At 54.4% G+C, this 10385-nt stretch overlaps 2 protein-coding genes across 4 annotated transcripts; one reads left to right on the forward strand and one right to left on the reverse strand.

Annotated features, from left to right (window-relative positions):
* Positions 1–432: 432 nt before the first annotated feature.
* LOC135180342 (chemerin-like receptor 1) lies at positions 433–2508 on the reverse strand. The gene has a single exon (XM_064152707.1). The coding sequence runs from the start codon at positions 2495–2497 to the stop codon at positions 1421–1423; it is 1077 nt and encodes a 358-aa protein (XP_064008777.1). The 5' UTR covers positions 2498–2508; the 3' UTR covers positions 433–1420.
* Positions 2509–4129: 1621 nt separating this feature from the next.
* Positions 4130–10218, forward strand: SHMT1 (serine hydroxymethyltransferase 1). 3 transcript variants are annotated; one of them, XM_064153544.1, is made up of 12 exons: positions 4130–4192; positions 5370–5494; positions 6019–6164; positions 6449–6564; positions 6654–6814; positions 6940–7021; positions 7234–7446; positions 7709–7825; positions 7978–8100; positions 8372–8488; positions 8661–8771; positions 9726–10218. In XM_064153544.1, the coding sequence occupies exons 2-12, from the start codon at positions 5393–5395 to the stop codon at positions 9893–9895; spliced, it is 1458 nt and encodes a 485-aa protein (XP_064009614.1). In that variant the 5' UTR covers positions 4130–4192; positions 5370–5392; the 3' UTR covers positions 9896–10218. The 3 variants fall into 3 exon arrangements, with proteins under 3 accessions (XP_064009614.1, XP_064009613.1, XP_064009612.1); XM_064153543.1 differs by lacking the exon at positions 4130–4192 and adding an exon at positions 4270–4345; XM_064153542.1 differs by lacking the exon at positions 4130–4192 and having other exon boundaries at positions 5282–5494.
* The last annotated feature ends 167 nt before the right edge of the window (positions 10219–10385 follow it).

Genomic DNA, 10385 nt, shown 5'->3' on the forward strand with positions numbered 1-10385 from the left:
TTCAGCCTGGAGAAAAGGGGGCTGAGGGGAGTTCTGGCTCTGTACAATTTCTTGAATGGAGAGTGGAGCCAGGTGGGTGCTGGTTTCTTCTCCCTGTTAACAAGTGATAGGATGAGAGGAAATGGCTTCAGGTTGCACCAAAGAAGGTTTAGGTTGGATATTGGAAGAAATTTCTGCATTGAAAGGGTTCTTAAGCACTGAAACAGGCTGCCCAGGGAGTTGGTTGAATTCCCATCCCTGAAGGCGTTTAAAAGAGAAAGAGATGTGTTGGTGAGGGACATGGGTTTGCACCAGACTTGGCAGAGAATAGACACAGTGATCTTGAAAGTATTTCCTAACCAAAATGATTCTGTGACTCTGTGAAGATGAGCATGATCAGCTGGATCCAGAAGTGCTTTAAGCCCACAAGGCAACACAACAGGCTGGGTTTTACCTGAGTTTATTGGGATTTAACAAACATTCACCAACAACACCAAGGAGCAGATCTCTGCTATTTCAAGGCTGGAAACATGTTGAATGCAAACACAGCCAAGCATTGCTCAGAAACAGTTCTGCTGCACATGAAACCTGAGTAACTGGAGCACAACCAACAATCTGTCCTGCCACACATGTAGGCAGAGAGGAGATGAGTGTCTTACCAGCCATGCCAGCCCCCACAGAATGCCATGCAGCCAGTTCACTTCCCCCTTTCCTTAAAAGATGGGTGGATCCCAGCTGCTTTTAAGCTGCTTTCATTGACTTAGCTTCTCCTTAAGTTGTAGCAGCCTGTGCACCAGAGCAGAATGATAGATTCCCCACTCCTTGGAGGTGTTCAAGGCCAGGCTGGACAGGGCCTTGAGTAACCTGGTCTAGTGGAAGGTGTCCCTTCCCATAATGGCAATGTTGGAGCTAGATGATTTTTAAGGTCCTTTCCAACCCAACCTGTTTTATGATTCTATGACAGGGAAGGATCACGTTTTCTTTAGTGATTTAATTACAAGGGACTTATGGAATATCTCTTCCTCCTTTTCTCCTCTAGATAGACAAAATCCTGGTGCAGCCATACACCTCTGGCAGAGCAGGACTCCACTGATGCAGCCATACTCTGCCAGTGCAGCTCCATCCAATATTGTCCCCTGGTTGAACCCCATTAAGGATGAGCTGCCAGGAAAGTGATGGACCACTGGGAACAGAAAATGTACAGGCAAACAAGGCATCCAAGGAAGTGGTATAGGGACCAACACGTACCTTGACATTCCCACCCTGCTGCAGCTCCAGATGGTTCTTTCATTTCCATAAGACATGAAGTCATAGTAGGTTTGAGGTACCTCCAGGAAGTTCAATCACTTATTGTTAGCATGCACAGCTCTTTGCAGCCCCAAGTCCTGAAATGAGGGGAAATTGCAGAAGAAAGAACTGCCCCCTCCACACCAAGGTCTGCTCAGGCCCTTGGGACCTCCACCTCCGAAGCAGACCTGGACTTTCTCCTGCTAGTCAGGCTGCCCAGGAGCGTCTCCTCACTGAAGGCCCCTTCAAAGGTCGACAGGATGGACTGGCAAAACTTCTCCTTGAAATCTGGCCCTATGAACACATAGAGGATAGGGTTGATGCAGCTGTTGAAGAAAGCAAGGCTGGAAACCAAGGGGATCCCTATGTAAAGAGCCATTTTCATCTCATGACTGGAAGAGTTTTTGGATATTTCCAGCAAGGAGAAGACATGGTAGGGGAAATAACAAAGGAAAAATGAGGCGGTGACAGCGATGATAATTCGGTACGGCTTCGCCGAGCTGGCCAGCTGCCGCCTTTTCAGCTTGACAGCAACGATGCTGTAGCAGCTGAGGATGACTGTGAAGGGGATGAGGAACCCACACAAGAACCGTGTTATGATCATGGCTTTGTGCCGCATCCGCCACAGCCTCCGTGTTGCCTCTGACGTGTAGTCATCAGACAGTGCAAAATTGTTATAGCAGGTGGTGATGTTCCTGGAGCTGACCACAGTGTCCCGAAAGACGAGGTACGGGGAGCTGAGGAGGAGAGCCAGGACCCACGTTCCCAGTGCAATCTTGGCTGCCAGCTCTGGGCTCCTGCAGTTGTGAGACCAGACGGGAAAGGCCACAGAAACGCAGCGGTCCATGCTGATGACCGTCAGGAGGAAGACGCTGGCAAACATGTTGAGGAAAGCAATGGTGCTGTTCAACTTGCACAGGAGCTTCCCAAATGGCCAGTGGAAGCCTAGGGCAGTGTACACAATGCTGAGAGGCAGGAAAAAGGTGAAGATGAAGTCAGCAATGGCCAGGTTGAGGAACCAGACAGAGTTCACCGTCTTCTTCATCTTGAAGCCTGCAATCCAGATGACAAGGCCGTTCCCTGTCACCCCCAGCAAACAGGCGATGCTGTACACCACCATGGAGAGGATATGCATGCTCTTCTGGAGGCCCGAGTAGTACTCATGGGTGGTGGTGTTCTCAGGCTGCATGGTGGCAGGGAAGGGTGAAGGGGAAGAAGAGATACTCTCCATTGCCAGCAAGCCGGAGTCCTGAAATCACAACAGTACACGCACAGCTGTCTGGGGCTCAGGGGAAGTGGAAGTCTTTGCTAACATCTGTACACAAGTATACAGAATCATAGAATGGTACTGGAAACCATTGTGGAATCATAGAAAGGCCTGGAAACAGGCCTTTAAGATCATCAAGTCCAACCATTAACCCAGCACTTCCAGGTCACCACTAAACCACGTCCTTCAGCACTACATCTACATCGATTTTAAGTCCCCTCAAGAATGGGGACTTCACTACTGCCCTGGGCAGCCTGACAATTCTTTTCAGGAAGAGATTGCTACTCATGTCTAAGCTAAACCTCCCTTGGCACAACTTGAGGCCATTTTTTTTTTATCAAAGCCAGAATATCTCATCAATGACCTATAACCGCAATCCAACGTGGGTCAGAACCCTGGAAACCCAAATCCCTCAGCTGTGACCTCTTTGGTCTGCAAAAAACCATCTTGACTGATAAAGTTTAAGATAAAAGCCTTATTCCACAAATACCTTCTGTGGATATGCGCTCCAACAGCTGCTCCTTCACCGCTCTGTCTGCAGCAGGTGGTCTTCCTGCCTCCTAGACAACTCCCAGATACTGCTCCTCTCCAGAGTGACTCACACTGTCTCACCCTGTTTTTCCGTGGCTTGGCATCACAAGGAATTTAGTAGGATCCCTTATTCCTTCATCTTCTTCCTCAATTTGTGGTGCTTTAGTTTAACTCATGACATCCCAGTGGACACAAGATCTTTTGGGCCAGGTGGCTAAGCTAACCAAGGAAGACTTGGTCCCTCTCTAGCCCACACTGCTAGTCCCTCCTGCAGCAGTGTCTGTCCTCATGAGCACCTGGACACCCACAGGGCTCCAGGGCTGCCCTAACACAGGGAAGCACAGGACAGGTTCTGCTCCCCACCTGTGTTGCAAACCCATGCCATGGCCTGGCACAGCCATCTGCTTGGGCCAATTGGAGGAGACTGAGAGAGTCTGGAAATGCTCCCTGCACAACACAGGATGGCCCAGGTCGGGGGAGCTCTTGTCATCCAGCACATGAGATGGTGAGAGGCATCCCGAGATCACAGGGAAAAGCCTGGCACTGGAGGAGACACAGAAGAGACTCCTCCCAGAGTGCACAATTTGTGGGACAGGGGCTGTGGGGTGATGGGAGCAGGGTGACAGCAGAGGAAGGATGACAGAGGAGGTGTGATGGCAGAGGGGTGACAGCAGAGGTTACGATATAAAGGGGATGATAGGAGGGGTGACGGTAGAGGAACTGTGATGGCAGAGAGGGGGTGGTAGCAGAGGAGAAGAGGGGTGACAGAGGACATGACGGCAGAGGAGTGACGGCAGAGTAGGGGGTGGCCCCGGAGCGGTGACGGCTGCCGACCCTCGCCCGCCCCGTCCAAGGTCACCCAGGTCTCGGCCGCCACGTGCGAGCAGCGCCGCCAGCCCCGCCTCGGCGCGGGCCAATAGGGCGCGGGGAGGGGACAGAGCGCAGCGCTGATTGGCTCAGGCGCTTCCGCAGGCTGTTGCCCGCCGTTGGCCCGCTGGGGCGGTGCGAGGCGCTGATTGGCCGAGGCGCGGGGGAGGCGTGTCCGAGCGCTCTTTGCTAGGCGCGCCGAGTCCCGCGCGGTGGCGGAGCGGGATCGGAGTCCGGAGCTGGAGTCAGTGCGGCGGGAGGGTAGGGACCGAGCCGGGACCGTACGGCAGGGCTGGGCAGGGGCAGCGCAAGCCGCTGCAGAGTGAGCGCCGGGCAGATAGGGCAGTGCCATACCACTGGTGTTGGGGCAGGGGCCAAGGATGTTTCAGCGGGAGCTTCTCGGCGATACGGGAGGTGATGGGGCTGGGATATTGGATGTACAGAAGCAGGCGGGGATGGAGGCTCAGGTCTAAGGTTTGTCCCTGCAGCGGATGAACCACCAAGGCCAGACCTGCCATGGGGGTGGAAAGGGGAGGGTCTCACCCTGGGTAGGAAATTACGGGCTCTGTCCAGTGCCCTGAGCCTTCTGCAGGTCTGTGAAAGTGCTGGGTGTGAAAGCACTGTGACCTGCTCTGGGGGAACACATTTGATCCAGCCATCCTTCTCAAAACCAGAGCACTATGCTCTATGTTTTCCCCATCGCAGTCCTGCATTGCTGGCAGTGGGAACTCCCTCCTTGTCAGAGAAGCTTTGGATTCAGGCAGGTGGCAGCGTGCAGCAGATCCCCTGCTGAACAGACTTCAGCAGTTTGGCACAAGCAAACTGTGATTGCTTAATAACCTGCTCACGGTCCTTCGCTGGCCTTGCAGGGTTAATGGATAAAAGATGCTTTGTTTTCGGCCAAGGCAGAAGCTGGGCTGTCACGCCTCCCTGGGAGCTTGTGCTCAGCATGATAATGCTGGCTGCAGTTGCACCAAGTGGACTGGGGGGGGGGGGCATATTTCTTCTTTCTCTGAACCCAGCTCCACAAGCCAAACATGCTTCACTTAGGGTTTGGAACAGGAGTTCAACCAGTTTGAGGATTGCCCTCATGGCTACCTACAAAGAAAAGGAGCTGACAGATTGAAGTGTGCTGGGCAATGCATCAGGCATTAAAACTGAGGCTTGTGGTATGAGCACCTTTCTGCCCTTGAAATGAAACAGCAGTTTCAGTAAGACACCCTTGTGCCTGTGAGAGTGTTTGCTGGCATTTCCTAGGGGCCCTAAGACTCGTGGATACACAGGAGGGAGAGGGAAACTGCTCGTTTTGCTTACCAGGTCCATACTTGGGTTCACCATGGCTAGTCCTTTGATTGTGGGAAAGACATGGGGTGGGAGCAGGCAGGGTGCAAGGACACAACCCTGCTGCCATCCCACAAGGTCCCCTTTCCACTGGCAGGTGACCTTGGATCCAGCATCAGGATGGCAAACTCGACACATGGCAACAGAGGCCTCCCTAGTGCAGAGCTCTGGGCCTCCCATAACAAGATGGTAATGGAGCCACTGGAAACCAGTGACCCAGAGGTGAGAGCAACTTCCTGGCCTCTGCACAGCAGTCGCTTTGTTCATTCCCCCAACAGCCATGGAGATGATGACCTCAAGATAGGTATGTGGCAGGGAGATAGTCCAAGGCTGAGCTGGTGGGATCCATCCATCCTCTGTGCCCTCTGAAGGGAAGAAACCACGCAGATAACATGGTGGTAATTTGGCATCTACTGCTCATACTCCTGTGTGTGAAGCTATAATGTCCACTTCAGAGCAGCTACTCTACCAGGCCACATGGCAATTGCCCTTGAGTCTTGAGCCCTAATGACAGCTGAATTATCTGTCAGCTTCCTGGCAGATAAAACCCCAAAACATGGCCAGTGACAGGATGCAGGAATTGTTGCACATCAGCTGTACCAAGAAAGGATCTTAGCTCCTTTCTCCAGCACCTTTCCAGGCCCCTCTCCATGCCCTCCCCCCCAAGGGTGCTTCTCTTACCACGGAGCACCCGTGTCTCCATGCAGAACCAGCACAGCTGAAGCTGTTTCTTTCCTCTCCTAAAGGTGCACAGCATCATCAAGAAGGAGAAGCAGCGGCAGAAGCTGGGGCTGGAGTTAATCGCATCAGAGAACTTTGCAAGCAGAGCAGTCCTGGAGGCTCTGGGATCCTGCATGAACAACAAATACTCTGAGGGCTACCCAGGACAGAGGTATGGGGCTGGAGCTGAGTCCTACCCAACCCAAACCCTGGCAGGGAGGAAGAGGAACCCCTTAAGCTGCCAGACCTCACCTCTGGAGAGGAAGCAATGTACTTGTGCTTGCAGCCAAGTTCTTCCAGGGCAGGATCTGACCCTCCCAGCCCCAGGTGGGACAATCTCAGCAGGGTCACATCTACTGCAGCTCTGAAAACGTAGCATCACCACAGTTTCTCCCCAGCTCAGACAGTCCTGAGTCATGAGTCTGCTTTTAACCACTGCTCATCCTTTACTGACAGGTACTACGGTGGGACGGAGTTTGTGGATGAGCTGGAGAGGCTGTGCCAGAAGCGAGCGCTGCAGGCATACCAGCTCGACCCTCAGAAGTGGGGTGTTAATGTCCAGCCCTACTCAGGTACCAGGGTGCTCACAAGAGCCAGGCCAGCCACACTGGCCTCCACATGTCCTGGCACCTGTAACCAGCCCGCTGCACTCTCGCTGCAGGGTCACCCGCCAACTTTGCGGTGTACACGGCCCTAGTGGAGCCCCACGGCAGGATCATGGGGCTGGACCTACCCGATGGGGGCCACCTCACCCATGGATTCATGACTGACAAGAAGAAGATCTCTGCCACCTCTGTCTTCTTTGAGTCCATGCCCTACAAGGTACAAGGAGCAGCTTCAGCAGGAGGATGTGATTATCAGGCTCCCAGCACGTTCTCCCGTGAGATGACACCACAGCTGATCTTCACCTCCAACAAGTTGGCTGAATTCTCTTCTTCCTCTCTCAGGTCAACCCCAAGACTGGATACATTGACTACGACCGGCTGGAGGAGAATGCCCGCCTCTTCCACCCCAAGCTGATTGTAGCAGGTGAGGATCAAACAACCCTCATCAACTTCCCTGGTGACATATCCTGGGTGGAGGTGGCTTCCTGAAGCCAGCAGCACTCTTGTAAACCCACAGACACCCATCGGTGCTACAGTGCCAGGTGGGGGGACACACTTCAAAACATATCTGCATTGGCAGGAGATTCTGTGCTGTCCCCAAAGTCTACATCCCCTCTATGTGCCATCTCCCTGCAGGTGTCAGCTGCTACTCACGCAACCTGGACTATGCCCGCATGCGGAGGATTGCTGATGCCAACGGTGCTTATCTCATGGCTGACATGGCCCACATCAGCGGGCTGGTGGCTGCTGGCGTGGTGCCCTCCCCATTTGACCACTGTGACGTTGTATCCACCACCACCCACAAGACCTTGCGGGGCTGCAGGGCTGGCATGATCTTCTACCGAAAAGGTGCCTGACCTGGGAAAATGCTCCCCCAAGACTGGGAGGGCTGCAAGTTAGAGCTCCTTCTTGCCTGAGCTGGGAAGGAGGGAGGGTAGGAAGGTCCAGACCCTTCTGGGATCATCTGGAGGAGCTTCCCAGTGCTAACTGTGGCCCAGATTTGAAAAGGAACAACTACCATCCCTGCTTTGAGAGGCCAGGGGGTGAAAGCAGCTTGTGGGATAATGGAGGCTAAGCTGCCCATGCATGGCCCTGCCCTCCACTCCCACAGGCACCCGCAGTGTGGACCCCAAGACAGGCAAGGAAACCCTCTACAACCTGGAGAGCCTCATCAACCAGGCAGTGTTCCCGGGGCTGCAAGGAGGCCCACACAACCACGCCATTGCAGGTAGGCAGCCAGGCTGGCCACCAGCTCCAGGATGGCAAAGGGAGCTGGCAATGATATCAGTTTGCTCAGCCTCCAGGATGTCTTACGATGGCAGTGCCACACGTACTCATCAGCTCTCCCAAAGCCTCACCTCACTCTGCCTTCCTCCCTAGGCATTGCCGTGGCCCTGCAGCAGGCCATGACACCTGAGTTCAAGGCTTATCAGCAGCAGGTGGTGGCAAACTGCCAGGCACTCTCAGCTGCCCTGATGGAGCTGGGCTATGACATTGTCACAGGTGAGTATAGGTCTTAGCAACAGGATGGGTCTGACTCCTGCATATGGCCTGGTGTCTGAAGCTGGCCACAAGGGCAGCCTGGACATGGTGGGCAGGGTTCTACTCTTGCAATTGCTCAAGAAGCAGCCCCCGCTTCCCAGGGGTAGGTCCCCTGCTGCCCTCCACATCAGGGGCAGGCCTTGGTGCAATCCAAAACCCTTTTCACTGAAGTTTTGCATGGAAGCAGCATTGACCCCAATCCCACACACCCATCAAACCCTTCTCTTCTCAGGGGGCTCTGACAACCACCTGATTCTCCTGGACCTGCGCAACAGAGGCACAGATGGTGGCCGGGCCGAGCGGGTGCTGGAGATCTGCTCCATCGCCTGCAACAAGAACACGTGCCCTGGTGAGGGACCTGGCAAGCTCTGCCATGTCCTGCCCCTCCGCTGGACATCCCCCATGGCCTGTGCAGAAATCCCAGCTCCCAGTCCAACCTGGGTACTGGGAACCAGGCTGAAATCACATACATGGTGGCTTCGGTACCTGGGTTTGGTCACTCATGGCTTGTTGTGGTGCAGGTGACATCAGTGCCCTGCGCCCCAGCGGGCTGCGGTTTGGGACACCAGCGCTCACCTCCCGAGGCTTCCGGCAGGACGACTTCCGCAGGGTGGCTCAGTACATCCACAGAGGTGAGGCCAGGGGCACAAGTGGGGCTGAGCCTCAGCTCCTCTGGACAAGGAGACAGGCTGCATGCATTTCCCAGCATCCGGCACGGGAGTGCACACATAGATGAAGAGTAACTGTCCCACCTGCACATGTGAATATGGGAGAGAATATCTGGCCACAGCCAGGACTAGTCAGACCCTTCCCACTGCACAGGCAGAAGGCTAGAAGCCTGCACCTTTCCTGGTCTAGTTCCAGTTGTCCTCAGGGGTCCCATACTGGATTCCCTGGGATAACAAGTCCCTTGCAGCCCTCCCATGTATCTGGGGGAAGCAGCCCATGCCGCTCTAGGGTGAGCAGGGCTACATCTGAAATGCTGGGTTCAGTTTTAGGCTACTCACTGCATTGAGGGGCTGGGGCATGTCCAGAGGACAAGGCAGCTGGTCTAGAGAAGTCTTGTGAGGAGCAGCTGGGGGAACTGAGACTGCTTAGTTTGGAGAAAAGGAGGCTATGGGGAGATCTTCTCCCTCCCTGTGACTCCCTCAGGAGGTTGGAGGCAGGTGGAAGTCAGTCTCTTCTCCAACAGAACAAATGATAGGATGAAAGGAAACAGTCTTGAGTTCTGCCAGGGGAGGTTTAGATTGAACAGGGAGAACAATTTCTTCACTTGAAGAGCTGTCAAAGCCTGAAACAGGCTGCCCAAGGAAGCTGGCAGACTCCCTCTCCTTGGAGGGGTTCAGAGCCATGTAGATGTGCTGAGAGATGTGGTTTAGTGGTGACCTGGCAGTGCCAAGTTAACAGTTTAACTCAAAAAGGTCTCTTCCAACCAAAATGATTCTAGGATTCTAAGCCCACAGCTGAGCCTCACAGGCTCTCTGCGGCAAGGCTGAGAGCTGCAGGATGCGGCAGCTGCTCACTGCAGACGCAGGCAGGGGTGCTCTGGTCATGAGGGCTGACCAATGCGTCTCTCATCCTGGCAGGGATTGAGCTGACGCTGCGTGTGCAGAAGGACATGAGCCCCAAGGCCACACTGAAGGAATTCAAGGACAAAGTGGAGGAGGACAAATACCGAGCAGACCTGAAGGCATTGAAAGAAGAGGTGGAAGCCTTTGCCGCGACCTTCCCACTCCCAGGGCTGCCTGTCCTGTAAGGGAGGCACCCATGCCCGCTGCTGGAGCCACGGAAGTTCCTGGGATGTGGCACACTCACACCCCCACCAGCACCTCCCTACCAGCACTGGCTGTGCTGCAGCAGCAGTTCCTCATTTGGCTTTTGTTCAACTCTCCCCTCCCATGTGGGGCACAGAGCCTCCTAAGCACGACCCCTCCACGGGGAAAACAGCTCTTTCCCTGTTCAGTATCACAACTGGGACCAAGGAAGCCCTCAGCCTTATGACCAGGTTTGCTGTCCTGCCTGCGGAGCAGCAGATGAAATGTGGAGGGGACTTAGGGGACCACGTCTGTAGCCAGGCATGAGAGGCTTCACAGCCATAAAAACCTCCATGGCTTCAGCCTTGAGGACTCCACTTTGTGTGCACAAACCCATTCACCTTTTGTGCCTTCCAAGCCTCATCCCTGCCACCCCCTCCTGGGATCAATCCTAGCCAACATCTCTGGTATCTCCTCAGACCTCTGGAGCAC

Source organism: Pogoniulus pusillus, chromosome 13 (genome assembly GCF_015220805.1).
Source record: "Pogoniulus pusillus isolate bPogPus1 chromosome 13, bPogPus1.pri, whole genome shotgun sequence".
Classification (NCBI taxonomy): domain Eukaryota; kingdom Metazoa; phylum Chordata; class Aves; order Piciformes; family Lybiidae; genus Pogoniulus; species Pogoniulus pusillus.

Coding starts and splice junctions, on each gene's coding strand:
- LOC135180342 (XM_064152707.1), bottom strand. CDS start 2,497: ATGGAGAGTATCTCTTCTTCCCCTTCACCCTTCCCTGCCACCATGCAG.
- SHMT1 (XM_064153542.1), top strand. CDS start 5,297: ATGGGGTGGGAGCAGGCAGGGTGCAAGGACACAACCCTGCTGCCATCC. Junction 6,815..6,939: donor TTGAGTCCATGCCCTACAAG/GTACAAGGAGCA, acceptor TTCCTCTCTCAG/GTCAACCCCAAGACTGGATA. Junction 7,447..7,708: donor CATGATCTTCTACCGAAAAG/GTGCCTGACCTG, acceptor CCACTCCCACAG/GCACCCGCAGTGTGGACCCC.